This window comes from Anabrus simplex, chromosome 2 (assembly GCF_040414725.1).
Source record: "Anabrus simplex isolate iqAnaSimp1 chromosome 2, ASM4041472v1, whole genome shotgun sequence".
Classification (NCBI taxonomy): domain Eukaryota; kingdom Metazoa; phylum Arthropoda; class Insecta; order Orthoptera; family Tettigoniidae; genus Anabrus; species Anabrus simplex.
The window spans coordinates 725,267,497-725,294,405 of record NC_090266.1 but is presented as its reverse complement, the minus strand read 5'-3'; the positions used below and the strand labels follow the sequence as shown (position 1 = coordinate 725,294,405).

General features: G+C 39.3%; 1 protein-coding gene across 5 annotated transcripts in view; it reads left to right on the top strand.

Annotated features, from left to right (window-relative positions):
- The window catches only part of Itpr (Inositol 1,4,5,-trisphosphate receptor), a 1,013,977-nt gene that overhangs the window by 721,608 nt on the left and 265,460 nt on the right, over positions 1-26,909 (top strand). For all 5 annotated transcript variants that reach the window (XM_067141353.2, XM_067141352.2, XM_067141351.2 and 2 more), the window contains exon 35: positions 3,078-3,259. In XM_067141353.2, the coding sequence (XP_066997454.1) occupies positions 3,078-3,259 (182 nt within the window). The remainder of the gene's footprint in view (positions 1-3,077; positions 3,260-26,909) is intronic.

Below are 26,909 nucleotides of genomic sequence, written 5' to 3'. Positions count from 1 at the left end.
AGAAATACACAGTTATGTTTCATAGATCAACGGAAAGCATATGAGAGAGTACCGAGGGAAAACGTGTTTGCCGTACTGGGGAAGTATGGCATTAAGGGCAGTTATTGAAATCAATGAAAGGCATTTACCTATGTTGACAATTTGGCTGCAGTGATTATTGGTGGAAGATTGAGTTCTTGGTTGAGGATACTTACAGGGGTTAGACAAGGCTGTAATCTTTCACCTTTGCTGTTCATAGTATACATGGATTATCTGCTGAAAGTCGTAGCAGGGAGGGATTCTGTTAGGCAGAAATGTAGTAAGCAGTTTGGCCTATGCTGACGACTTGGTCTTATTGACACATTGTCCTGAAAAGCCTGCAGTCTAATATCCTGGAACTTGAAAATAGGTGCAATGAGTACGGTATGAAAATTAGCCTAGCTGAGACTAAATTCATGTCAGTAGATACGTAATCCAAGAGATTTGAATGTCAGATTAGGGATACAAAGCTGGAACAGGTTCAATTAATTAGGACGTGTATTCTGCCAGGATGGTAACATAGTAAGTGAAGTTGAATCAAGGTGCAGTAAAGCTAATGCAGTGATTTCGGAGTTGCTGTCAACAGTATTCTTTAAGAAGGAAGTCAGCTCCTGGACCAAACTATCTTTACATTGATCTGTTTTCCAACCAACTTTGCTTTCAGCTTATAAATCTCCTGAGGCACATAAAAGTTGTTCCATTTTAAGCATACAAATGGAGCCTTTAACATCCCCTTGTCCAAAAACTATTTCCAAAAAGAAATTAACCTCATTTACAAAATAGCGATAAGCAACAGGTACACAAAACACTACATAGATTAATTAATAAATAAAACAAAGAATAAACCTCAAACGCAGCTGGTAAAAGAGCTTAAAAAGAAAAACTGTGCCCCTTTCATGTATAATAACAGAAACATTTACCAGCTTACTAAAATTTTTAAGAGACTTAATTTAAAAATTGCCTTTTGCACCAGTAACAATAATCAACTTTTAATTTTCACTTACCAAAACATTGTAAATGATATCAGATATTCAAATTTGGGGGTATATAAACTTAAGTGTTCAAATTGTGCCAGTTTATACATTGGGCAAACAGGATGGAATTTGTTGCCATTGATGCTTTCACGGCTCATACTTATAGACAAGATGCTTTATAGGCTTTTGTGCTTATGCTGTGTCAAGAAAATAAGGTGAAATTATTTACATTTCGCAGGGAACTGTGCCCTGCGTCCTCAGAAGAAATCTTGACTGTCCACGAGAAAGGCTTCCTAAACAATGACTCTTTAAAATTTACACATTATAATAGAAGTGGAAATGGTATGTTCAGTCACCACCAGATGGCTCCCAGGATGGAATTTCTTAGTAAGATACCAGGAACATGTTAATGCTGAGAAACATAAGAAATAGTCAGCCATGAGTCTATATATGACTGAATATAAATATAATTTTACAACAATAGAAAGGGACTTCACCACTTTGCAAACGTTAAACAAAGTTAAATTAATTAATATTCTGGAAAATATTTATATTGAGATAGATCAGAAACAAAACTCTAGCCAGAATATCAATGAAATAACAGAGAATGTCAATATATTGTTAGAAGAGGATACCAAATTGAATTTATCTAGGAAAGCCATCAAAAAAGATCTGGAAAAACATCCAACATGCTTCTCCTCCGTTACCTTCTCCCTACACAGCATTCCTCCTACTTCCCCTACTTCTCCTTCCGCTTCCCCTCTCCTACCACAAGCTCCCCACACATACAAACTTAGTCAGTTGACGACGCGGCGTAAGGGATGACGCTAAACACAACACGACCGACTATGAGGTAAATAATTTCATATATCCTTATACACCTCACCAATATACATTCTTACGGGGTTTTCTCCTTTAAAATATCACCCTTCTTACTTAATTTCTTTCTCGATTCAGACTTATTTCAACAGTCTAACTTTAAATTCAATTTCAACTACGGTTGTTTTCAAGAGTTCCCCCGACAATCATATTTTAAGAAAATCTTTTGTATTCTTAATTTAACCATCAAGATTCAACAAGTACATACTTCTCCAGCCTAAAAAGAAGACCCAGCATGTCAATTTTATTCGCTAACTGGGACATTGACTTGTTGGAAAATTTTAACCCAACATGAATGAACATTTTATCTCATCATCATTATCATAATCATGACAAGTGTTTTATTTGTCTTGTCAGTTTTTGTTTAACGCTGAAGATGTTCCATAATTGGAATGAAACATGTTCTATTTAGTATTATACTTAGAGATTAAGCTGGATTATGTTATGTAAATAATAAACTAGCTATAAGAAATTGACAAGTATTGGAAGGTGGGAATCTCCTTGTAAATAACCGTAGCAACTTTTCTTTACAGGAGTGAAAGCTGAGTGGACTCAGGATATCTTATTAATTAGGAGTAACAGACATGAAAGTAGCGAGAATGATTGCTGGTACAAACTGGTAGGAACAATCCCATGAGGGTACTCAGAATGAGGAGATAAAAGGCTAAATTAGAAATGAACTCGTTGGATGAAGTTGTACGCATAAACCAGTGTGGGTGGTGGGGTCATGTGAGGTAAATGGAGGAGGATAATTTACCTAAGAAAATAATGGGCTCTGTTATGGACAGTAAAAAGAAGTAGAGGGAGAACAAGATGACGATTGTTAGACTCAGTTTCTAACAATTTAAAGATAAGAGGTATAGAACTAAACAAGGCCACATAAGCTGTTACAAATAGAGGAGTTTAGCAGTGTTCAGTAAATTCACAGGGGTTTGCAGACTAAACACTGAAAGGCATAATGGTCTATAATGAAGTATATATGTAATATATATACAGTATGTATGTATGTATGATCATTATTCTCCGCTTGAACCTGCTCATATTAGTAACATCGTCTGTAGTTGCTCTATAGACACACATATTGTCTTGTCTAGAAAGCTGTTCTTGATTTTAGAAGGTAGATGTCAGTAGTGGGCTGTTGAATGTGATTTCAGTTTAAGTAATAAGGACAGTCAGGTTCAGTGAACTATTTGCTTTACTTTGCAGGTGAGGAAGTAAATTCTCTAGTTTTGGGACCAGGATCAGCATTGGAGGATATGCTAGCTGAAAAACTAGAACGACATCGTGACCGTGAAGAGAAAAATAAGCTATCTGGAAAGGTTTTAGTGATGCAGCCAATACTGCGATTTCTACAGCTGCTCTGTGAAAACCACAATAGGAATTTGCAGGTAAGACAGGTTTTTGATGGTATTTGCAGAGATTTATGACAGAATACCTCCTTATTAGGAATTTTTGCCTTCTTATCCTTCAAAAGACTTCAATTTGTTAACATGATGCTAAAACCATAGTACAGGAAGCAGTGTTCTTTGCCAAAATGAGTTTGCCTAGTAGTTCCTGGAGATAGCTTGGGTTGCAGATCTGTTAGAAACAGTTATTCCTAATTTTATTTGAAGATTCGTGATATGACTTGAGATCATTGGGAGTGAGCAGGCTATTGCAACTAAAGAAAAAAGGCATAATAATGTTTCTAAAATAATTTCATAGTTATTTAGCCTTTGTATGCTGCTGGAAGTGATTTTTTCTTTCTTTCTTTCTTTCTTTCTTTCTTTCTTTCTTTCTTTCTTTCTTTCTTCTTCTTCTTCTTCTTCTTCTTCTTCTTCTTCTTCACCTGTTGGTTAAATTTAGACAAGTCAAAATAATCACGAGAATGACTTTAGATATTATTAATTTTATTATTTTTACATCCCACTAGCTAGATATTATTAATTTTATTATTTTTACATCCCACTAGCTACTTTTTGACGGTTTTCAGAGGTGCCGGATTTTTGTCCCACACAAGTTCTTTTACATGCCAGTAAGTCTACGGACACAAGGCTGGTGTATTTGAGCCACTACAGATACCACCAGACTGAGCCAGGATCGAACCTGCCAAGTTGGGGTCAGACAGCAAGCGCCTCAACCGTCTGAGCCACTCATCCTGGCTTTAGATATTAAATCCGTTTTATTGTCCCACGTTTGAGAACACACACCACAAAGAATGAGAACTAACAACACGAATCCAATCTATGAAATAAAAACAGAAAAGAATGATGAAAACATTATACTAATTTTGACATAAAAGAAATACTTACAGACCTTCTAGATTCTTGTCTCCGTCACCCACTCAGCATCAGAATATATGACCCCTGAATGTTGTAGCTGGCTGCGGTGTGGCTGAGCAGTTTGTCACAGACACCAGTGTCTTGAAGATGGCAACACGTCACGAGTTAACAGACTTTGAACGTGGGATGATCATCAGTGCATGGGTCATAGCATTGTGGAGATTACATGCGAATTAGGTTTCCAAGGTCAGTAATGTCGAGGGTGGATCTTCAATATCAGAGAGAATGTTAGCACCCGGGCAAACCGCCACATGGGAAGACCACAGGTGTTTAATGAACGGACATCACGTTCCTCCGCAGAACCATACTGGGCGCTCGATGGGCTACCATGAGTCAGACCACCGCCCAGTTGAATGTTGGGAGTCAGGAACCCATTTCTACCAGGACTGTAAGGAGGTAACTGCACTGCATAGGCTTCACCAGCCGACAACCAAGTCGTGTCCCTTTGCTGACACCTTGGCACAGACCTCAACGATGTGCATGGGCCCGCAAACATCGGCAGTGGACCATGGAAGAGTGGCGGCATGTGGTATGTTCTGATGAATCCCGATTCCAGTTGTATCGAGCTAATGAGTGCGTGAGAGTGTGGCTATGCCCCATGATGCTATGGATTCTGCGTGTCAACAAGATTGTGTCCATGCGGGAAGTGGCTCAGTTCTCGTCTGGGTGGCATTCTCATTGTTGCAATTAGGCCCCATTGTCTGGCTGCAGGGAGCGCTGACAGGTGCATGTTATGTGGACATTCTTTCAGAGCATCTGCATCCCTTTCTGGCCCTAGAGTATCCTGATGTGGACGCCATGTTTCAACAGGACAATGCGCCATGTCACCGCTCTGTGGTGGCACGCAGGTGATTGGAGGAGCACTCCAGTGAAGTTACAACCATGGATTGGCCCTCCAGATAACCCAATCTTAATCCAGTAGAGTATTTATGGGATGCTGTCAATGTTGGTATACACTCCATGAATTACACTGTATGAATCCCGCACCAACTCACAAGACCAGTTGTGGGTAACAGTGCAAGATGCACGGGTCCAGATCCTCCAGAACGATTCCAGCACCCTGTAGAGTCAATACCTCTCCATATTGCTGTTCTTTTAAGGGCTTGTGGAGACGCAACTCTTTATTAACATCACATTCAGTGACTTTCCATGACTTTTGGCTGCTCAGTGTAGCATTGGTGTAATTTGCAATATTGACAGAATCTAGAACAATAGAGACAGTCAGATGCATGTTCATTTCAGTTGGTGGAGCTGATGGAGGGCGAAATAGGTTGTTAATAGCCACACCTAACATTCTTGTCAGTTGTTTTGTCACATTTCAGAAACATGTCTTTGTTTTTTAGTTCTTCGTTAATTTCTACCCTCCTTCTTTCACCAATCATGGTTATGTATTTCTGATGGATCTGATTTGCTGATGGCAAATCTCCACTTCCGCGAGTGTACTTTTTAAGACAAGTATAGATAGCAGGATTGTTTAGTTTCTCTACTGTTATGTTAGCTTTCATGAATGCTGTAGTAGTGTCCAAACTAGATTCTTCTTTTGAATCCTTCACTTGACTAGCTTTTGCTAATGTTTCCTTCAATGTGGCCACTCTAGGAACACTAACTTCAAGATGCAATGTTTCTCGGCGTTCTGAATGCTTCTCTGATTTACAATGTTTGTCTAAAGCATCCTTCCTTCAGTAATTTAACTGACAATCAGAGTACAGGGTGATTAATTTGAAAGTTCAGAGCAGAGTGCCTAGGATTAGGCACGCTGGGAAGCGGAGACAGCTAGCGCAGTGCCCACCATGACAAGTAGGCATAGTTGACTCAAAGAAGCAGCATGATTACGCCTATAGAAACTAAACAAAACTGAACTCACCGGCTACATAGATGCTCTGGACAAATAAGTAAATGAGTAAACAAATAAATAAATCAACTAGGAAATTAAACTGAACTTGCCAGTAATAAATAAATAAATGAACTAGGAAATTAAACTGAACTCACCAGTAATAAATAAAATAAATAAATAAATAAATAAATAAATAAACTAGGAAATTAAACTGAACTCACCAGTATTTACAGACGATGATGAAAGTGATCTCCTTCAGCTGCAGTGCAAGCTTCACATCTTGTAATGAGATTTCGAAACACACTTTGTAGTTCATGGATACTGATAGAACGCACAATGTTCTCAATTTCAGTTTTTGATTCTTCTGCAGTTCGAGGATTATTCCTGTAAACTTTTCCTTTAAGATTTCCCCATAGATAAAAATCACATGTGCTTAAATCAGGCGAACGAAGGGGCCATAAGCCTTTACTGATGATCTGATCTTCATCGAACATTTCCCATAACCGTCACATAGAGCTACGCGCCGTATGGGCCGTTGCACTATCCTGCTGGAAATAGCCGTACCTTTTCTCTTCTTCAGTCAGTTCAGCAAAAAATGGTTCCAGAATGTTGTGAATATAACGGTCAGAAGTAATTGTGTTCTGAAAAAATATTGGACTGATAATTCTTCGAGCACAGATAGCGCACCACACACCCACCTTCACATCATACAGAGGTCTCGGCTGTAAAATGTGCGGGTTGTCTGTATCCCAGATTCAATTGTTCTGTGAACTGACATATCCACTCAAATAAAATCAGGCTTCGTCGCTCATAAAAGGAAAGTTCGGATCCACAATACCGTCGTGGACACTATTCATTAGCCAATTGCAAAATCGTATTCTTGCATTGAAATCTGTAGGCAGTATGTTATGGACTGAATGAGTCCGATAAAATCGTAAATATAACAATTTTGTTGCATTACGTGCTGAAAAGGTGAAATACCACTTTCCTGAGCTACTCTCCGAAGCGACTTATATGGACTGACGTGGAATCTTGCCTGTATATCTTCTAACCCCTCCTGTGTGAGAGGTGTTCTCCTTTGCTTCTTTTTCTTATTGCTTATGGAACCAGTACTACGCCACTTGTAAACGAGCTGATGCACGAAATGTTTTGATGGTACTGTCACACCGGGAAATTGTCTACGGAAGTTTCGAAGGCACCTTTTAACTGGTTGCTTCTTCTTGTGCAAATAACGCTCGACCAAAAATATTCTTTGCTCTATATTGTATTTAACCATCGTGATAATAACCTCACAACACACCTTAAAAGTCCAATAGTTTCTAGCAAACTGAGGAACAGAGTGCTAAACAGCTGCACGCTGGCAGTGAACACTTTCTATCTCGCCAGTGTTGACAGAAACCATATGGCGCTCGCTCGGGACTTCCCACGGCATGCGAGCAAAAGTCTGAACACTTAAATTATTCTCCCTGTATTTGCACATAAGAATATGAGAAGAAATTATAAATCTTTCATTCTTATAATCTTTAAGTCTGTCCACAGACGAAACCTCTACCTTCGGCATTTTGAAACCCAATTTTGCTAAGCCCAGTAACAAATATTGCTATCACACAGTTAGTTGTAATCACACGCCGGTATCAAGCCATAACTACACGCAAAATTTATTTGCTTACTCCTTGACGCAAGTGTGTTGAACGGATATAATTTGAAAATGGTATTCTCTCACCCATGGGTAAATAATGCAATTATCGAGCTCAAATTATTATTATTATTATTATTATTATTATTATTATTATTATTATTATTATTATTATTAGATGCGAAAAAGACCAGAAAACAGAAAACTGATCACGCAAAGCTCACTTGGAAGTTGTGCGTTTCCTTCTTTGCCAGGCAGCCTTCAATTTTCCTCTCATCGTGGTTCTTCGTTCTTCTGTCCACTTAGCTCCTGTCTTCTTCTTGTGGTTTCTCTCTGACTCTACTTCCCACTTGTTGATTTTCGTTCTGTAGCAGGTTCGGTCAGCGATGTCGGCCACTTTGATTCCTGATTTTTCGAGGTCTTGGCGGATTTCCGTTGTCCACCTATTTGTTTTGATGTTTTCTGTTGTCTCAAGTAAGATTATTATCAGTCTGTTTTCTGGAAGGCGTTTGATGTGTCCGTAAAATTTCAGGCGTCTTTTTCTGATGTCGGCCGCAAAGTTTGAGAGTTCCTCGGTTTTTGTACGAGATTGCAGTCTATATCCTTCGTCAGTCAGTTTTGGGCCAAGAATTTTTCTGATGATTTTACGTTCCTCTTTCAGGATGTCTTCGAGTACTGTTTTCCTGTGGAGATCCAGTGTTTCACTTGCGTATAGTATTTCAGGTTTGATCACAGCATTGTAATGTCGAAATTTGGTGAAGATTGTTGTAAATGTTTTACGTTCGGCCGAGGGCTCTCTTCATTTTCTGGATGCAGAACTCGAGGGCCTTCTGTTCTTTTCCTGTTGGTACTGTAATTTCTCCGAGATATCGGAACTCAGTTACTTTTTGAATTGTGCCAAATTTCGTGTTCAAATTCTGGAGGCTGCAGTGGTTGCACATGACTTTGGTTTTTGAGAAGGAGATTTGTAGGCCGAATTTTTCTGAGCATTTCTTGAGGGTTTCGATTTGGCTGATTACCTGTTGTTCGTTTGTTGCAAGGATCGCGAGATCATCTGCGAAAGCGAGACAGGAGATTTTTACATGTTTTCTTGTTATACTTAATGGTTGTCAATTTCCTTGAGCTTTTAGAACTTGTTCCCATTCTCTCATGATTTTGTCCAGGGCTATGTTAAAGAGTAGTGGGGTAAGTTCATCTCCTTGTCAGACACCGGTTTTTATCTGAAATTTTTCAGATATATTTCCCGTGAATTTTACTTGGGAGGTTGTGTTGGTGAGAGTTAGTCTGATGATTTTTTGAGTCTTGTTGTCCAGTCAGTATTCACTCAGTGTTTGGAAGAGGGATTGCCGGTCAGTGGAGTCGTATGCTTTCTGGAAGTCTACGAAGGTGCAGAGTGTGGGTTTTCTTGTGTGTCATAGTTTCAAGATGGTTTTCAGGTTGAGTATCTGTTTTGCACAGGATCTGTGGGGCCTAAAGCCTGCTTGGTATTCGCCTATGAATGGTTCTAGTTGTTCCTGTGTTCTTTGGAGGAGGACTGCGGAGAGGATTTTGTATGGGACTTGCACCAGGGAAATTCCCCTGTAATTGTTCACATCTGTTCGGTCACCTTTATTGTGAAGTGGAACGGGGAGGGTGTTTGTCCAATTTTCTGGTAGTTTTTCTGTTGTCCAAATTTCTTGTATGATTTGTGTGAGTTCTTGGAGATAATTCTTTCCTAGATGTTTAAGAAGCTCTGCTACGATGCCGTCGTCTCCGGATGCCTTGCTATTTTTCAGTTGTTGTATGTGTCGGTGTATTTCCTCTTGTGTAGGTGGGGATGAGTCTGGGTTTGGGTTCGGGTGGGGTTTAAGTGGAAACCTTTCCGTTGGTTCTAGGCAGTTAAGTAGTGACTCGAAGTATTTTGCGAGTTCCTTGGTGTTTTCGTCATCTGTGAGTGCCAATTTTCCATTTTGTTTTCTGAAGCAGAGGTTCTTGGGCGTGTTCCCATTTAATCTGTTGTGGAAGACGCTGTAAAAATCTCTGGTGTTGTAGTTGCGGAAGTCCTGTTCGGCCGACTTCAGTTGGTCCTCCAGGTATTTCCTCTTCATTTGTCTGATGAGTTTAAAGGTCTGTCTGCGGACTTTGCGGAATTTTTCTTCGTTTTCAGGTGTACGGTTGCTGATGAACTTTTGGTATGCGTTTTTACTATTCAATATGGCTTGGTCACATTCGGTGTTCCAAAACGGGTGTCTGCTCTTTTTCTGTAGTGGGATTTGCTCTGATGCACTCTTCATGATTTTGTCGTGGAATTCGTTCCAAGTTTTGGCTGGGATTTTTTCCCATGTTTCCCTGAGTTTTGATGTTTTTATTTGTGCTGTGTCCAATTTTTTGTTTGCCTTGGATTTCTGGTAGGAGCGTTTTGGGGTAAATTTCACTTTGATTCTCGTTAGATGATGGTCCGAGTCAATGTTGGCTCCTCTGCGGACTTGAACGTTGTGTACTTCTTTTTGTGCTGGGAAGGAGATGGCGACGTGATCGATCTGGTGTTTGCCGCAGGAGGTGTTGGGTGATTCCCATGTGAAGAGCTTATTGGGGTTTTTCGATAGGGATGTTGACATGATTTTCAGGTCGTGTTGTTGACAGAGCTCGATGAGGCGTTTGTCATTTTTGTTGGTCTTTTCGTGTGCTGAGAATCTTCCTGCGATTTTTCTGTAGCACTTTTCTTTACCAATTTTACCGTTGAAATCGCCGAGGAGAATGATTGTGTCTTTTTCAGGTATTTTGATGAGTGTGGTTTCAAGTTTGTTCCAGAAGTTTTCTGTTTGTTTCTGATCTTTGTACTCGGTGGGTGCGTGGGCATTTACAAAGGTGTAGTGGCGATTTGCACAGCGAAGTTGCAAGGTCATTAGTCTGTTGTTTATGGGTGTGATCTCTTCTACGGAGTTCACGATCTTTTTGTGTACGAAAAAGGCCATGCCTAACATTGGTGTGGCTTTTCCTACTGTTCGTGTAGTTTTGCTCTTGAAAATGTGGTAGTTACCATATTCTGTTGTCTCCTACTCAGTGAGTCTGGTCTCTTGTACAGCGAGTAGCTGGATTTTTTGCTGATCTAATTCTGATGTTAATCTGAGAAGTTTGCCTACTTGTAGGAGTGTGTTTATGTTTAGGGCGGTTTAGTGGGAAGTTTGCCAGAGAGCTCCGACTCTCTCTTTCGTGTCAGCCCGGCTCCTCCAGAATCCGAGTGGCCGGTTGCCGCCTTCGTTTTCAGTTGGCGGGTGGATTGGTTACCACCTGGAGTTATGTTGTTCTTACTTGCACGACTCATGGTGTGCTTGTTCTCAAGCGATTGGGTTGATCCCGAGGGATCGGAGTACAATCAGGTTCCTGAAGGTTTACTGAGGCAGCCGCTCCGATTCGGAGTACAGGCGCTGACCAGTTGCTGCACCAAATAGGTGAACAGACGCTACTGGATTTATTATTATCCTATGTCATTGGCCATCTAGTGGCTCTTGCGCCTGTAGGGGCAGTTTCCCATCCCAAGGGCAAGAGAGTGCCCTGAACCTCTACCTGCTCATCCGCCCTCCAAAGAGGCCGTTGGCACTTAGTAGAGGAGGACCACTTATACCGGTGGTCACTCGGTTTGTGGACGCAGTTCAACATCATGCCTGGGACATTATTATTATTATTATTATTATTATTATTATTATTATTATTATTATTATTATTATTTATGTAGTCGAATGTTCGCAGTGTTTGTGAGGTTATGTCATGAAACATGTACTGTATATAACATTTACATGAGCTCAATTAATCTAAATACCTGTAAATTAATATTATATAATTTATTATTACCTGTATATGATGTGTAATCTGCTACTGAATTGTTAAACACACTGTAAAATCCAGAATGGCTCTAGATCAGACGAGATGATGGTAGAATATTCTGTGCGTTATAACCATATTATGCACTCGAGAATTTACGAGAAGGTATTTTTGTAACTTATCTTTCAAGAAGCCTGGCCAGGCACGTATATAAAGAGGTAGTCTTGATGATAGAGCCGTGTTATTTTTTAGTAGGAGTTTCACTGGTTTACACGTGTTGTGGTTAGGCTGACATGCTGATGTAGGCAGTCGGTAGTCATCTGTTTCAACTGTGTTTCAAGGTTGTAACCTCTATATGCTGTGATAGGCAATTGTTAAAATGGCGGCTTGTTGATGTTCTCAGAGTGAAGTGCTTTGTTTGTGATACAGTGATTGTTATGTGTGTTTAATTTGTGAATAATTGTAATTAAATCCATGTACACAAGTTGACAGCATTCTGTGTGTGTCATTGTGGTTACATCATCCTAAGTTTGGAACTACCACGGCGATCATATGTTCGCCAACTGATTCACACAACTAACACACTAGCTTAGATGATAACGCACAATAAGCACACTTCTTATTAAATTATATTGAATACTCTACTGTAAATTTCACTCCCAACACTACCGATGTAACAGGAGGCAAATGTAGTTCCTAATTTGAACGACAATCGCATAGCTTTCTGGAGGTAGTCAGCTAAACGGTTCATGCCACAAGATAACAGCTTTTCACCACCGGCCACAGTGCTACTATCCAAGACCGACTCGAGTACTCCTAAGTTGCTGCCGGTGAGACTATCGACAATATATCCTAGTATTGTTTGCACTTTGTGAAATGTTACAATCGATCTTTTTCGAATTTGCACCAAGCAAACTCGAATATTGGCTTGTGGACAAGAATGTTTTGAGTGACGTGGAAAAACATTTGTAAGAATGTTATCATTTGCTTCTTGTGGTGTTATTCACAAATTTTGCATTATTTTGCAAATTAAATTCACTCCCTGGCAACACGAAACATGTAAATATGTGAAAATATAACCATCCTAACCTCTAAATATTATTTTTCATTTTATCGCTAATTAACAAAAATTAACATCACTCTTGTAAGCCACCAGGTGTTCATCCCTCTTTCTGAACAGTGTGTTGACAAATTTTAGCCCCAGACTTTCTTATATTTTGAGTAGCATATCTCCTTCATCATTTCTTAATCCAAATCCACCAAGTTCATCATTGCCATTTTTTCTCTCCCTACTCTCCCATTTGTATCAGCTCTAACGAAAAAATGTTCTGACTCTGGAATACCTCTCGCAAGTACATCCATCTCATCTCTGAATTTCTCTTCCTCTGATCAACCTCTTTGTGATGTGTATGTTGAGATGATTCCTTCTGCTATTAATCTAATGTGAATTTATCCATCAGTTCTCGTCATCACTTCAGATACTTTTGTCTTCCATTCCTCACTGAGAATAATACCTTACCCCATTTCTTCTGTTATTTTCTCCACAGTAATATAACTTGTAGCATTTGTCTAGTTCTCTTGTACAGTTTCCTGTCCATTTCTTGTCTTGGATGCACAGTATATCTACTTTAATTCTCATCATTACCTCCTCTATCTCCATTCCTCTACCTGTCATTGATCCCACATTCCAAGTGAAAATTCTATCAAAGTTCGCTAGCTTCTTTAACTGCAGTTGTGGTTCCCCCTCCCCTCGTCCATTCCTCATACCAGTGGGGAGATCTAGGTGCATATCGCGTCCTGGGAATGCCCTAAACCTTTTAATTTCTATTGAATGATTTTACAACTGCATGCCATTGCTGACACCAACCCTTCGTGGAAATTTAAAGGCTACTCCTAACGTGGACAACAGACTCCTTTGTAGCATCCCTAATCTGCAGTGCAGATGCTTCCTGACAGGTTTCAGAAGCATTTTTCCCTCTGAGAGGCTATCACCCTCGCAAGAGGGCTCCTCCGCCTGAAGCCCTTGGCCCTCATAGGTTGTCATGATAATTCCCACCACCCAACACTCAGTGTTGGGTTGCTGGTTGTATGGTCTACTTCCTTATCATAGAGGGGTCACCTGGCCAGGCGTTCACTGGAAGTAACTATCTGACTGAAGATAAACTATCATTATAAGGGATATACTCTGTCACCATCAATATTTCAGTATTATGTGGCATTCAGACAAGAATCTGTGGTTAAAAAGGGACTTTGTGTGAACCAGAAAAATATACTCTACACTATATCATTATACCATTATACCATCTTCATGATCACTCACTGTTGTTGCTGGACATAACATGTCCATAGACACCTGATGTTGACAAATTCTCTATCTTCCTCTAACATGACAGTTAAAAATTCTTAGCAAGAATTTATATATACGTCCACCTATTCAATACAAAAATATACACCACTTAAATGCATAAATTGTAATATTCAAGGGAAATTCACTTTCTGATAATTAAAAATGTTGACCATCGGCTTCTACACACTTCGCCCATCTTTCATATAAGTTATGAATACCATGCCCGAAAAACTGCTTGTCTTTTGTGGCAAACCATTCGTCAAGCCATTTTCCAACTTCCTGAAAATTGCTAAGTTCTGCTCTGCGAGCGCGTGCCCCATTGATCCAAAGAGGTGATAGTCAGATGACGCCGGATGGGGAAGTATGGCGGGTGTGGAAGGATGTCCCATCCAAGGAATTTCAAGGTGTCTTTCACTGCTTTTGCTGTGTGAGACGGCGCATTGTCGTGTAACAAATTCACTTTGTTTCTTCTGGCCCATTCCGGTCATCTTTCGATCAATGCATGATTTAAATTAATCATTTGTGGCGATAGCGTTGTGCATTAACGGTTTTGCTGGTCTTCAAGAGTTCATAATACACAATACCGCTCTGGTCTTTCACATTGAAATCACCATGTTTAAATTGTCGAAACCATGACTCACATGTTCTAATTGATGGAACGTTTTCACCATCTGCTTCTACCAGCAAACGATGACTTTCCACAGCCTTTTTCTTTTGATTAAATAAGAAAAGCAATGCGTGCCACAAATGTTCTTTTACAGGCACAAACGTCGACATGATCACTGAACGATACAACACAGACGCTAGTGTTTGGCGCACTCAACTTGTGTATGTTGGTAGGTTAATGTCAGACGAACAAACTGACGTATTGAACCCATAATTCTATGATGAGAAAATTATTTTTTATTTTCCCAATATTTATTTCAGCTACAAACTACTTTTTTTGAGAGCAGCTATGTTTGCATTTCAAGAGCCTCTCTGTTTCGTGGGAGCGAGCTCCCCACGTCAAGCAAGCTGCGAACTCATGAAACGCCGGGACACTTCGGTGGAGTTTGAATATTCAACAATTTTTCAAATTCAGGGAATTCTTCGTAACGAGAGATTTTGGCAACACAGTAAATCTAGAAATAAAGAATCTAAATTATTCGTAAACCCTATGGGAAGACAGAACCCCCAGGGTAAATATAAATGCAGTTAAGCCTAGAGAAGGATTTGCGCTCACCTTCCGAACTAGCGACACGTGCCAAGGCCGATGGATGAAGAAAACCCGCGAAACGCCTGGGCAGAAATAATTTATTTCGCCTGTTGCGAGTATGGGAAAATTATGAAATTAACACCGTTGTAAATCGTAAGTGTCCGAAGTTCTGGAACAAATTTCAGGAAAATTGGTCTATTGGATGCGGAATTAGCATATTACACAATCAAGCTTCATGGTGTGAATAGCGTCACCCAATAGGGTATAAAAGAAATCTTCCTCCGTAGATTTCACATTCTCTGTCTGGTTGTTGGAGCAGCGAAACCCACGTCACTCGTCAGCAGAAAAGTGTGGAGATTTGTTCTCCCAGTAACTTATTACATGTCCGTGTCTATGGTTCAAATAGACTGTTAAAGTGGAAGATAATAGAAATTTTCTGAGCTGCCGCTAATGGGAACTGTAAGCTGTGGTGGGATAGAGAACTGGAACTGGGTGTTGTGTGTTGCAAGAAGTTAGAGTTTGGAAATGTAAAAGTTTTTTTAAATTTAACCTATTTGAAGGATTTTATTTTGTTTGTAATATTTTGAGAAATGAAGAAATAAGAACTCTGAACTGCTGGAATATTTGTTTATGTGGCTGAAATATATGTGTAATAATTTTTTAAATAAGAAAGCTTCATACAGTAATTTACTTTACATAAACACTTCAGTTCTTTAAATGTTTTTGTTTATCCAAAATGATGACAAGATAAAATTTACATAACATTACATACATAATAAGGACTTCTGTTGCTTCACTGATTTCTGCTCACCAACGGCCACATCCTCCCCCCTCTTAAACTCGAGCAACGCTCGAAACAATTATTTTTTAACTTTCACTTAGGGGGTTGTGACCACACATCCTATCCGACACTTAACACTAGAACACCTCGTTCACTTCAGGAACGTCCATCCAGGTCAAAGAGACACCAGGCGACCACCGGTATCGCTGATTAATGAAGGCGCAGACCGTGGCCGATGCCCACGACCTCCACACACGTTCAGTCCCACTGAGGTCACCAGCAAAGCTTCCTTTCAGCTCACTCAAACAGTATTATTATTATTATTCTCGTATCAGAAACATACATGTTGTACACAGTTATAATTACTATATTACATTTGCCCAAAACTTGGCCACATCCAAAGCATTTTTTGATGCTTGATATAGTTCATCTTCTGTGCAGGAGGCTGGACATAGACGACACTGGAGCATATGTTGGACTGTCTGGTCTTCTCCGCAGTCACATTGGATTTTTTCTTGATCTATATAGCCCCATCTTGCCAAATTAACTTTGGATCTGCCAACTCCAGATCTCAGTCTATTCAGGGACTTCCAGGTCATCCATTCTTCATTGTAGCCAGGAGGTAGAGTTTCAGAAAATCTTATCCAGCCAGGAGGAAGGTAGGATGTAGCCCTCCATAATTGCAACCTGGCTTTTTCAGTAGTGGTTCTAAGTTCCTTTGAAGTTCTGAGAAAACTCTTCCTTGACTTTAAACGTTGCAGATGCGGTGCATGCCCATATAGAGGGTGGGTCCTTTCCTGTTCCACTGTCTTTCTTTCCTTGTTCGCAGCTATTTCTCTTCGAACAGAAGGAGGTGCTATTCCTGCAAGGTGGTAGAGCCATTCAACTGGAGTGGATTTCAAACAACCTGTTATAATTCTGCAAGTTTCATTGAGAGCTATATCCACCTGTTTGGCATATGTTGAATTATACCAGACAGGACACGCATACTCTGCTGCAGAATAGCATAGTGCCATTGCAGAAGTTCGGATGGTTTCAGGTTGGCTACCCCACTGTGATCCGGCCAGTTTCCGTAAAAGATTGTTCCTGGTGGAGACTTTTGATTTGCAGTTCATGCAGTGCTACTTGAAAGTAAGAGATCTATCAAGTGTCACTCCTAGATATTTTGGAGACTCGCAGTGTTCCAGTTCGACTCCTGACCATACTATCTTTAACTTGCGAGTGGCTTCCCTGTTTCTCAGATGAAAAGCACACACTTGTGTCTTTGAGGGGTTCGGTTTAAGCTGGTTTGTGCTGTAATATCTAGAAAGATCATTAAGGGCATCCGTGAGGGTGATCTCCACTGTTTCAAAATCTCTTCTCTGAGTGGCTAGGGCGAGGTCATCAGCATACAAGAAGCTACTGCAATTGGGGGCTATGGGTTGGTCGTTTGTGTATATATTGAACAGAATTGGAGCCAGCACACTTCCTTGCGGAAGACCGTTTTTCTGTAGTCTCCATCGACTACGCTGTTCTTGGAAATCAACAAAGAACCTGCGATTCTGCAAAAGAGTGGCGATGAGTCTTGTTAGGTTAAAGTCCTTGGTTAGATTGTAGACCTTCACTAATAGTAGCTGGTGGTTGACAGTGTCATACGCTGCTGATAAGTCAACAAATACCACTCCTGTCACCTTACGAGCCTCAAACCCATCTTCTATAAACTGTGTAAGGTTTAATAACTGTCCAGTACAGCTTTTACCAGGACGAAATCCAGATTGCTGAGGTATAAGTAATGGGTCAATTACAGGTAATAGGCGATTTAAGATCAATCTTTCCAGCAGTTTGTAAAGGTGACATAGTAGCGCAATTGGTCTAAAATTCTTTGGATCATTCCCTTCTTTACCAGGTTTCAGCAAGGCAATCACTCGGCTCTTCCGCCATATCTTTGGAATTTGGTTTCTGCTCAAACAGTTATTGAAGAGTTGGAGAATCCATTTCTTTGTCATTAAGCCAAAGTGTTTAATTTGCTCAGTTCGTATATCATCCAAGCCAGCTGATTTTCCATTTTTACTCTGTTTGATAGCCTTCTCTAATTCTTCCATGCTGAGTGATGATGTTAGGTCGTCGCTCTCTTCATGCTCTTCTCTTTGCAGTTTCGGTTTTTGTGATTTGTGGTTTGCCTTCCCGTTCAGCAGTAACTGATGTGCTATTTGGTTAGCAGTGATATTATGATGTGCGGTGGTCTTGGTTGGATCATTGCTTAGACGTCTCAGAAGTCTCCAAGCTTTATGACTGTCTCTTTTCAGGTCCAAGTTTTCAATAGTTTGTATCCACTGATCCCTTTTGGTCTCTCTAATAGAGGAAATAAGCTTGTTCCCTGCTTCCACAGTTACTTCATTGAAAGGATTTTCTTCAAATAAGTTTTTGTATTCTGCAAGTAGTGTGGCTTGATCTGAAGTAAGCCCGGGGATATAAGATGTTCGACAGCCACGGGGGATAGACATCCTTGAGCATCTCTTTACAGCTGTGGTGAAGGTGTCATAGTAACTGGGTACTGGTTCTATAGCAGATATTTCAGCGTCCAGTAATTCCGCAAATCTTGACCAGTCTGCCTTCTTAAAATTAAACCTCCTCCGAAAGGATACCATCTGAGGTCTTATAGCAGCAAATACTTGGCACATTATTGGTCTATGCTGTGTATTGGGTATTGGGGAACAGACAGATTTTACACATTGTTGGTTGATATTGCTGCTGCCAAATATGAGGTCAGGATTGTAAGCTCTTCTCCACCTGCCACTGTTAAAGGATCCAGGTAGTTTTGCATCATGGATTAAAGTCAGCTGGCTTATTTCTGCCCATTCTTGTACTGCTGTCCCATTCTCATCTTCATGGTCATAGCCCCAGAGAGGACTATGGCTGTTGAAATCACCGATCACAATTTGCACATGCTTGTTTCCGAAATTGGATGGTAGGTTTACAGTGAATTGAGCACCAGGTGGTTTATAAAGGGATGAAATGGTGCAATTAGCTGTTTCTACAGTAAGGATTTCAATGTTGTTTTCCTCTGTGAATGCTGTGGATGAAATCTGGAAATCTGGATGAACAAAAATAGCACTTCCATATTTATCATGAGGTCTTTCAATGGCGAGACGCATTCCATCTATTTTTGGCCTGCGAATATCACAACCTCTATGTGTCTCCTGTATGCACAGTATGTGGCACTGGTGCTTCCTGCATAGTTCTTGTAGCAGTTCTTCTTTGGCTGGTGTAATGCCTTCTATGTTAACAGAGATAATCGTTAACTGTGGCCCTGAAAAGGGCTCAGGTGTGGATGTTTCTGTTGTGAAAGGATCAGCCGTCAGGTTATTCATTCTCTGACGTTGCCCGGGGTACGCCCGATTGCTTTTATTATCTTGATCACAAATCATCGCAATCTTCGGGGAGGCTCCTTTCGTGTACCCCACTCAAACAGTGAACTGACTTGTAACAGGCAGGGAATGTGGTGCTGTATTGCTAACTGCCACTCGTAAGAACACCAGCCCACTCCATCGTCGGATCTTAGTGGCCAACAAGCACATATTAGCCTCCAAACAGGCATCACCATTTGAAGAAGGACCATGGTATCGCAGGTACTGCAACAGAAACCAATCGGCAGCGGAAAACAGAAGACATCAGAAACGCCATCGTCTGACCATCCAGATGAGCTTTTAAAATTATGAAGGGCTGAAGGGTGGATTTTGTATTTTTCTTCTTAACCTAACTAAATCATGAGCACCAAACCGGTGACTCCATGAGACTCTTTATAGAAGGTTCCTCCCACAGTAGCACAGGGATTCCACAGCCCCCCAAGGCAAGCGCTATTTAAGATTTATAAAGGAAAATTAAAAGACTAGAAGAAAATTTGCCGGAGTTTACTCTAGTACCCAAATTTTTTACAGATAATCCCAAGTTATACACCTAAATGAAGATCTAAATCTTACCCCAAAATACATAACATTAAAATCTACCTAATATGGTCACAAACAACCCTCCTAATTACAACTAATAATCTTAATTTAACTATAAGATCCAGGAAATTGCCAGCCAGCCATTTTTCAAAAGAAAATTTGCTTATAACTAAATAAACTCCTTCAGATATATTAAATTTAAAAAAACTTTTACATTTCCAAACTCTAACTTCTTGCAACACACAACATCCAGTTCCAGTTCTCTATCCCACCACAGCTTACAGGAACTTTGAAGGTTTAGATATGTGGGTGAAAAGTAATTGAATTTCTCTCGGTATTCAGTGGGTGTTTGTTAAAGGGGAGTCTGGAAGTAGCTGCGGCGTCTGGTTTCTTATCTGTTGGAACACCTGGTTCGTAGTAGGACGAGAAGGGGACAGTCTTGCAAACGCAGTGGACGTGGTCATTTGAGAAGAATGCTCGTTGCCTGGTAAACATTTTGAAAGTGCGTTGTATAGTGTTGTGTAATTTAAGTCACCTATGTAAATATAAGAAGAAATCCCAGATAGCCATGGAAGGCTAAATAAACGAGGTCTGCTGGCTAGATGCAGCCAGAATCCAGGACGATGGCTACGATCACAGGTCTGTGAATATTTTGTATCATTGTTGTAGTTAGATTATTGTTTGTCCCTACCAATTTTCATTGCGTGCATTGGGTTGATAATTTGTAATGATCAGGCGAAGGTATTATATTTCTGGTCGTCGTGTGAAACTCTTCAGCGCTGTAAAATTCACGTCAAGAAACTATAAAATGCAAAGTTTAAATATTGTGTTAACATTCTTTGAGATATTGTCCAAATTGAGAAAATTTAGGAAGGTGAAAACGATAACGTAGTCGTGGCGAATGTCTTAATTTCGAATATCGTTGAAGTCAGAAAATTTTTGTCGAAATAATAATAATAATAGTAATAATAATAGTGTTTACCGCGGGATAAAATTTTCTATGTTAAAAGTGGATTTAACAGGTATGTTCTACAAGGTTTGCGGGTGTCTAGAAAATTCCAGTGAAATCCGATAAAGTTATGTTTTATTCATGGGAAGTAAAATTTTGTGACTTCGTGTACATTGGTGATATGGAAAATTATGGTGTGTTGTTGTATTCTTGGGGTCCGGAAGTTGTAGTAACAATAAAATAAAAAGGTATATTTTTATAAAGGTTGTTTGGCATGAGAGGATAGAGGTTTGAAAAGTCTTGAAATATAAGAAAATGGATTGAGAGCGAAGAATTTATATATGTGGAGATAAGAGTTGTAGAAATGTTTAAGGCAGAGGAAGCCTGTATATTTCATATAATACCGTCATGAGAAGGCAATGAGAATGAATTTTTGAGACAGGCTATATTTGCCGAGAGCAAAGAATTTTTGAGACAGGCTGTATATTAAATGTGAGATTTATGTGGCAGGCTGTAGTATATTCCGCTAACAATCCGAAAGCTGAGACCTGGAGAAGGTTGGTTCGAGATGATTATTGTGTGAGGCACAGTAAATTTCAAGTAAGATCCCAAGTGAAAAACGATATATGGTGGAGATTGTAAATCTTGGTAGTAAAAATCAAGTGACTAGTTACGTAAAGTCAGTATAATGAATATTAGAATAATATGACCTCAAGGATAGAAGAGCATTTTGAATACACGGTTGGTCTTGTTTGACTGTAATGACAAGTTTCCAATCAGAAAAGTTCATAAATTACAAGGCGGTAATTTATAATTAAATCGGAAACATTGTGGGATGAGATATTGGACGTTTTAAAGCGAGATGTTTGGCTGTGTAGATTCATTGGGTTTCGTTTCACTGGATAGTCATGGATATAAATATTTGGAAAAATGACGATAGGCGATTTGAGGGCTTTACCCTAAAACTGCAGTGTGGATTTTTGCGGTGGTGATGATTATTGTTGGGCGATAGTCAAGTAGTGTCAGACGTGTGTTGGAAGTCATTATTCTTTTTCTAAACTTCATTGTGCACACGATATTTATTTTCAATTTCACGTTTAGTAACAAGATAGGGACTTTGTTGCATTTCCCGACTTGCGTTCATTCTGTTGCAAGATGTGTTTTGTAATGTGTTATTAGTTTCGACCAGATTTACAACCAAAATATCTAAGAGTTTGTTTGAAATTACGATTTCACCTGATATGCTAGAGGAAGCGTATACGACCCAATTTCTGCTCGACAATACATTTAGGTTGTCACATGTTATCCTAGGAATATACTGATGATGAGACATCCTAGTTCATGCTCAACGATAGAATTAGGAAGGTATGTGTACATAGAGGTTAGTATTAGGGTGTACAGACGTTAAGTAGGGCCGACGATAGGTCTGGGATGTCAGCTGTACATACTCAAGTCTTAGATTAGATGTTTTTGTGAAGTGACTTGAGCGATGGTAGTGTCTGCAGTAGTGTATGCAATGCGAAGTGTGTTAGCTCAGTAATATCGAGGCCAAGCTGGCGTGCAGCCCTCAACAGCTGGAAGGTGTTTACCTAAGATTGTGGAACCACTAACGGCATATGAGGGTTGTCCAACATTGGGTACTGAGCTAGCGGTGATTGAATATTTACTGCGGTTCGCCATGAGTGTTTGAGTTCAATGAACTTCAGTATTTTATTTTATTTTATGGACCTAATTGTTTTGTCGTTCTGACGTCCGTTTTTGCTTTGGCAGTGTGCGTGCTGACACTCAGCGTATGTGTGTGAGACTTGAATTACGAATGCGGATTCGATTCGTCAGCCGGTAATATATTGTATTTTCAATCTTTGTCGTTCTTTCATTTTTATACGTAGTTGAGTTTGTTAAACGTAAGAAACTCCATCTTTTTTGTCCGTATTGAACTGAGATCACAATTAAATTAGAATCTAGCGGGTTCCACCTTTTCAATACAAAATACAATGTTGTTGGATGGTATTTACAACATTATTTATTACAGAACATGTTTCGGTGTTCAATTTTTGACACCATCATCAGCTGCTCAGAAAGTGCGAAAAAACTTGGCAATCTATACATTAAACAACATATTGTCATACTTAACTCCTTAATATACATATATACAAACAATAGAATATTGCACTAGTTAAATCCTAAACATCTATATTATGCTATATTAAAACTCTAATATGTAACAAGAGAATTCTTGTAAGTCATAAATATAAAATTTCTCGTCTGTTTGATGAGTTGTCTTCACATTCCTTAATGTCTGTGATTCTATACTCTCGTACTGTCGAACTCAAATGCGAACTTAAGATTGAGGAATTAAAATTGCATGCAGTCCATTTGATGTTAAAATGTTCATTTCATGTATATAATAACCACTTTGTTGGATTAAAAGTTCGTTATATACAATATGATTGTTAAAACTGAGCCGTCTTCTTAAATTTATTAAGTACAAAAACTTCGTATTTTTAATGCTGTATGCATGGTTGGAACTGTAATTTAATTTGTCCTACAGTTGTTAGGCGGACATATCTTCTCATTTCAGTGGAACCCTGCAATGATGAAACCCAATGTTAAGAGAAAAGCGAGAATATTGATAAAGGAAACTAATTGAATCTAACTGTTGATACGGCTGACTCACCTCTAAAGCTGTGTACTTCGTGTGATGGTTGCAGCGCGACGAGTGTGTCTGCTAGTATCTTGTGCTGTGTGATGAAGCGCCAGGGAAGGAGAAGTAGGGGCGGCAAAGGGGATGTTTCTAGAACGTTGAACTTTTTGGGAGAGAGTCCGGGGGGGGGGGGGGGGGGGGGGGCGTTCTGGACGAAGACAGTAGTAAGCGAAGTTGTTACGTAGAGTTCAGAATACGTTCAAATTTTCTGGAATTTTTAACTTGTTAAGTAATAGAATCAAACAATCAAATAATACCTTGGGTTTTTCCGAGATTTCATTCAGATTAAGGTTAGCGTTATATTATTGGTCTAGATGTATTAGACATGCCTCCGTAATGTCAAGCTTCTGTCCCTTAGACAGTGTTTCCATGATCTCGAGGTCTTTATCTATGTCTGTGAACTTATGTTTGTACTCATGGATATGCTGGCCTACCGCTGAGAATCTGTGATATTTTACAGCGTTAAGGTGTTCCTGATACCTGACATTAAAGCTACATAGGGAAAACTGGGCGTAGCATTCTCATTTGAGTTCGACAGTACGAGAGTATAGAATCACAGACATTAAGGTATGTGAAGACAACTCATCAAACAGACTAAAAATTTTATATGTATGACTTACAAGAATTCTCTTGTTACATATTAGAGTTTTAATACAGCATAATATAGATGTTTAGGATTTAACTAGTGCAACATTCTATTGTCTGTATATATGTATATTAGGGAGTTAAGTATGACAATATGTTGTTTAATGTTTAGATCACCAAGTTTTTTCGCACTTTCTGAGCAGCTGATGATGGTGTCAAAAATTGAACACCGAAACATGTTCTGTAATAAATAATGTTGTAAATACCATCCAACAACATTGTATTTTGTATTGAAAAGGTGGAACCCGCTAGATTCTAATTTAATTGTAGTTGAGTTTGGTCAATTGATAACTTTGTAGGTAGTGTGTTGGGACAAACAATAAGTAGATGGATCTGTGATAGTAGTCATTGTTAAATAGGAAAGAATTCTATAACGTTGTTTTATTTTACCATGTGGACTTGTAATTTTATTAAGCATAACATAACCAGTTATAACCTGAAATTCGGTTCTATAATAATATTTTTCAAGTGATTTACCACTTTTTAATTAACTTCAGTGTTTGGCATTTCTTCTAAATGCGTGATGAATAAGTGTTCCCTGCATTTCGCAGTTTTGTTCCTTCAGAACGGCATAACGTAAGGTCCTCTCGGATCGTGTTGCTGTTGGTTCATTCTGAACAGCTGTTTGGGTGATGCACGTTTAGCATCGGGATTATTTTATAACTTAAGGGTGTCATGAAATGACAGATATGTGGTGGAATTTTGTTTTTCACTTGTGAATTCTGCTGTTAACTTGTAGTGAACACCATGCTTTTCAATAATATTTTGCAACCTATCCAAAGCAACTGATAGTCAATTTGGTTCGATTAAGGGTCCATTTGGCGGGTGTTACCGTTTCCGAAAGGATATTCCACTGGTGGATAACCTTAATTAAGAGTAAATCGGGCGTTCTACTTGTTGAAGGTCAGATTTTCCACGGATCGTGTGGATTAATTCTCAGTTATCATTTGGATTAATAGGTGCCCGATTTTTCAGGTTTTCTTTTCACTTTTTCAGTTTCGATGTCCACTAATTTATGAGATTCCTATTTTCTCCGGAGAAAATTCTTCGATATTGTAAAAAAATATATATTTATCGCTGTGCAATGTGACTGCGTTTGAAACATTTAATAATTAATAATTCATTTTTGGTCAAGGATTTATAAAAAGAATTTCTTTCTTTTGTGCAATTAGAATTCAATAAAAGTTAGTAAGCACATATTTGCTCCTCATTTCAAGTAGTTAGGCTCTCTTCTGAACCCCATCGTTTGGTTAAGATAGTGACCAAATTTCTTCCCGCAATGACCCCAAGATTTAAGAGTTCAATATTGCTCTGCTGTAGCAGCTGTGGCCGACCAACGATGCAACGGTAAGTCAAGGGTTCAGTATGTGTCAAATTCATAATACCAATATAATGGTCCGTCATTGGACATTATAAATTTTCCAGCTAACTCATTCTTGGTTGCCTGCGTTTCGCCCTCGTGTGCTAAGTTGGGCTTGTCAGTTGGGACTTAGCACACCTCCCAAGACGCAAGGCTAGTGCATACCGTGGAGGCCACTGCGTAGGCTACCTGAAGTCACCAGCAGTGCCAATGCACTATGAGAGCCATCTCTTAGTGAAACCGGAAAAGGCTTATGAACACACCTGGTAAAGGACTTTTTTTTTTTTTTTTGCTAGTGGCTTTACGTTGCACCGACACAGATAGGTCTTATGGCGACCATTGTATAGGAAAGGCCTAGGAGTTGGAAGGAAGAGGCCATGGCCTTAATTAAGGTACAGCCCCAGCATTTGCCTGGTGTGAAAATGGGAAACCACAGAAAACCATCTTCAGGGCTGCCGACAGTGGGATTCGAACCCACTATCTCCTGGATGCAAGCCCACAGCTACGCGCCTCTAACCGCATGGCCAACTCGCCCGTGTTAAGGTTATCTTCAGCTTAATACAAATGATAAGACATACACAGAAAAAACATTACGTGATATGAATGAAACTAACGAGAAATAAATTTTTACATATACAGTAAAAGTATAATTTTACGAGGAGGAAAGTTTAAAATATTTGATACAGTTTTAAAGTCTTGCTATGATTAATATTGGTGGTGATTTGACTAAAACTAACACTCCACTTGAATAAAAACCGCTTGGCTGGAGGATTATCATTGATATACGTGGACTATTTAAAATGGAAATATCTGATATGATCAGTTGTCAATGTTGGAACAGGGTGTGAAATTTAAATTCCATTCTTTCTTCAGTGAAGAAGAAATGTGTTGAGCAAGTGTCTGAAGTGAAAACAAAATAACAAGTGTGAGAATGAGAAAACAAGAAGATACAGAGTGAGTAATAAAAATATCTGTACATGTATTCGCTCACTCTCTCCTCCAGCCCCATGTATAAATTGTTCAGGTTGGATTGCTGTTGAGCTTAGTACTAACTGGGGACTGCTCGGAGATAATGTTCAAAAGGGGAAGCAGCGCAGAGTTGCTTGTTTGCTGATTAGGATCTCTTTCAATTGTTACATCAAAAAGAATGTTAGTTTTTTCCTGAGTTTCGTTGAAACTGTGAATGGGATTTTTGATAGAGATTTATGTGAATATTTTTCAGAATGTTCAATAAAGTTCCCTTATTGGCTATGTGCAGGATCTTTAAATATGCAAGTCTGTTACATTTTAACGTTCCTTATAAAAGACTTTTATGACTAATATTCCCATCAGGCCTCTTATTAATTTTAAAAATAATCATACGTATAACATTTCTCGCTTCATACAAACATTTCATGCCAAACATTATGCTTTTTCTAGGAGAAGATCTGTAAAAAACTCTGCAGAATTTAGTACTATCACAGAGGTACTTAAATTAAATCCACATAATACTATGCATTTCTTTGGTATTACTAATATGTATACCAACATTCCTATAAC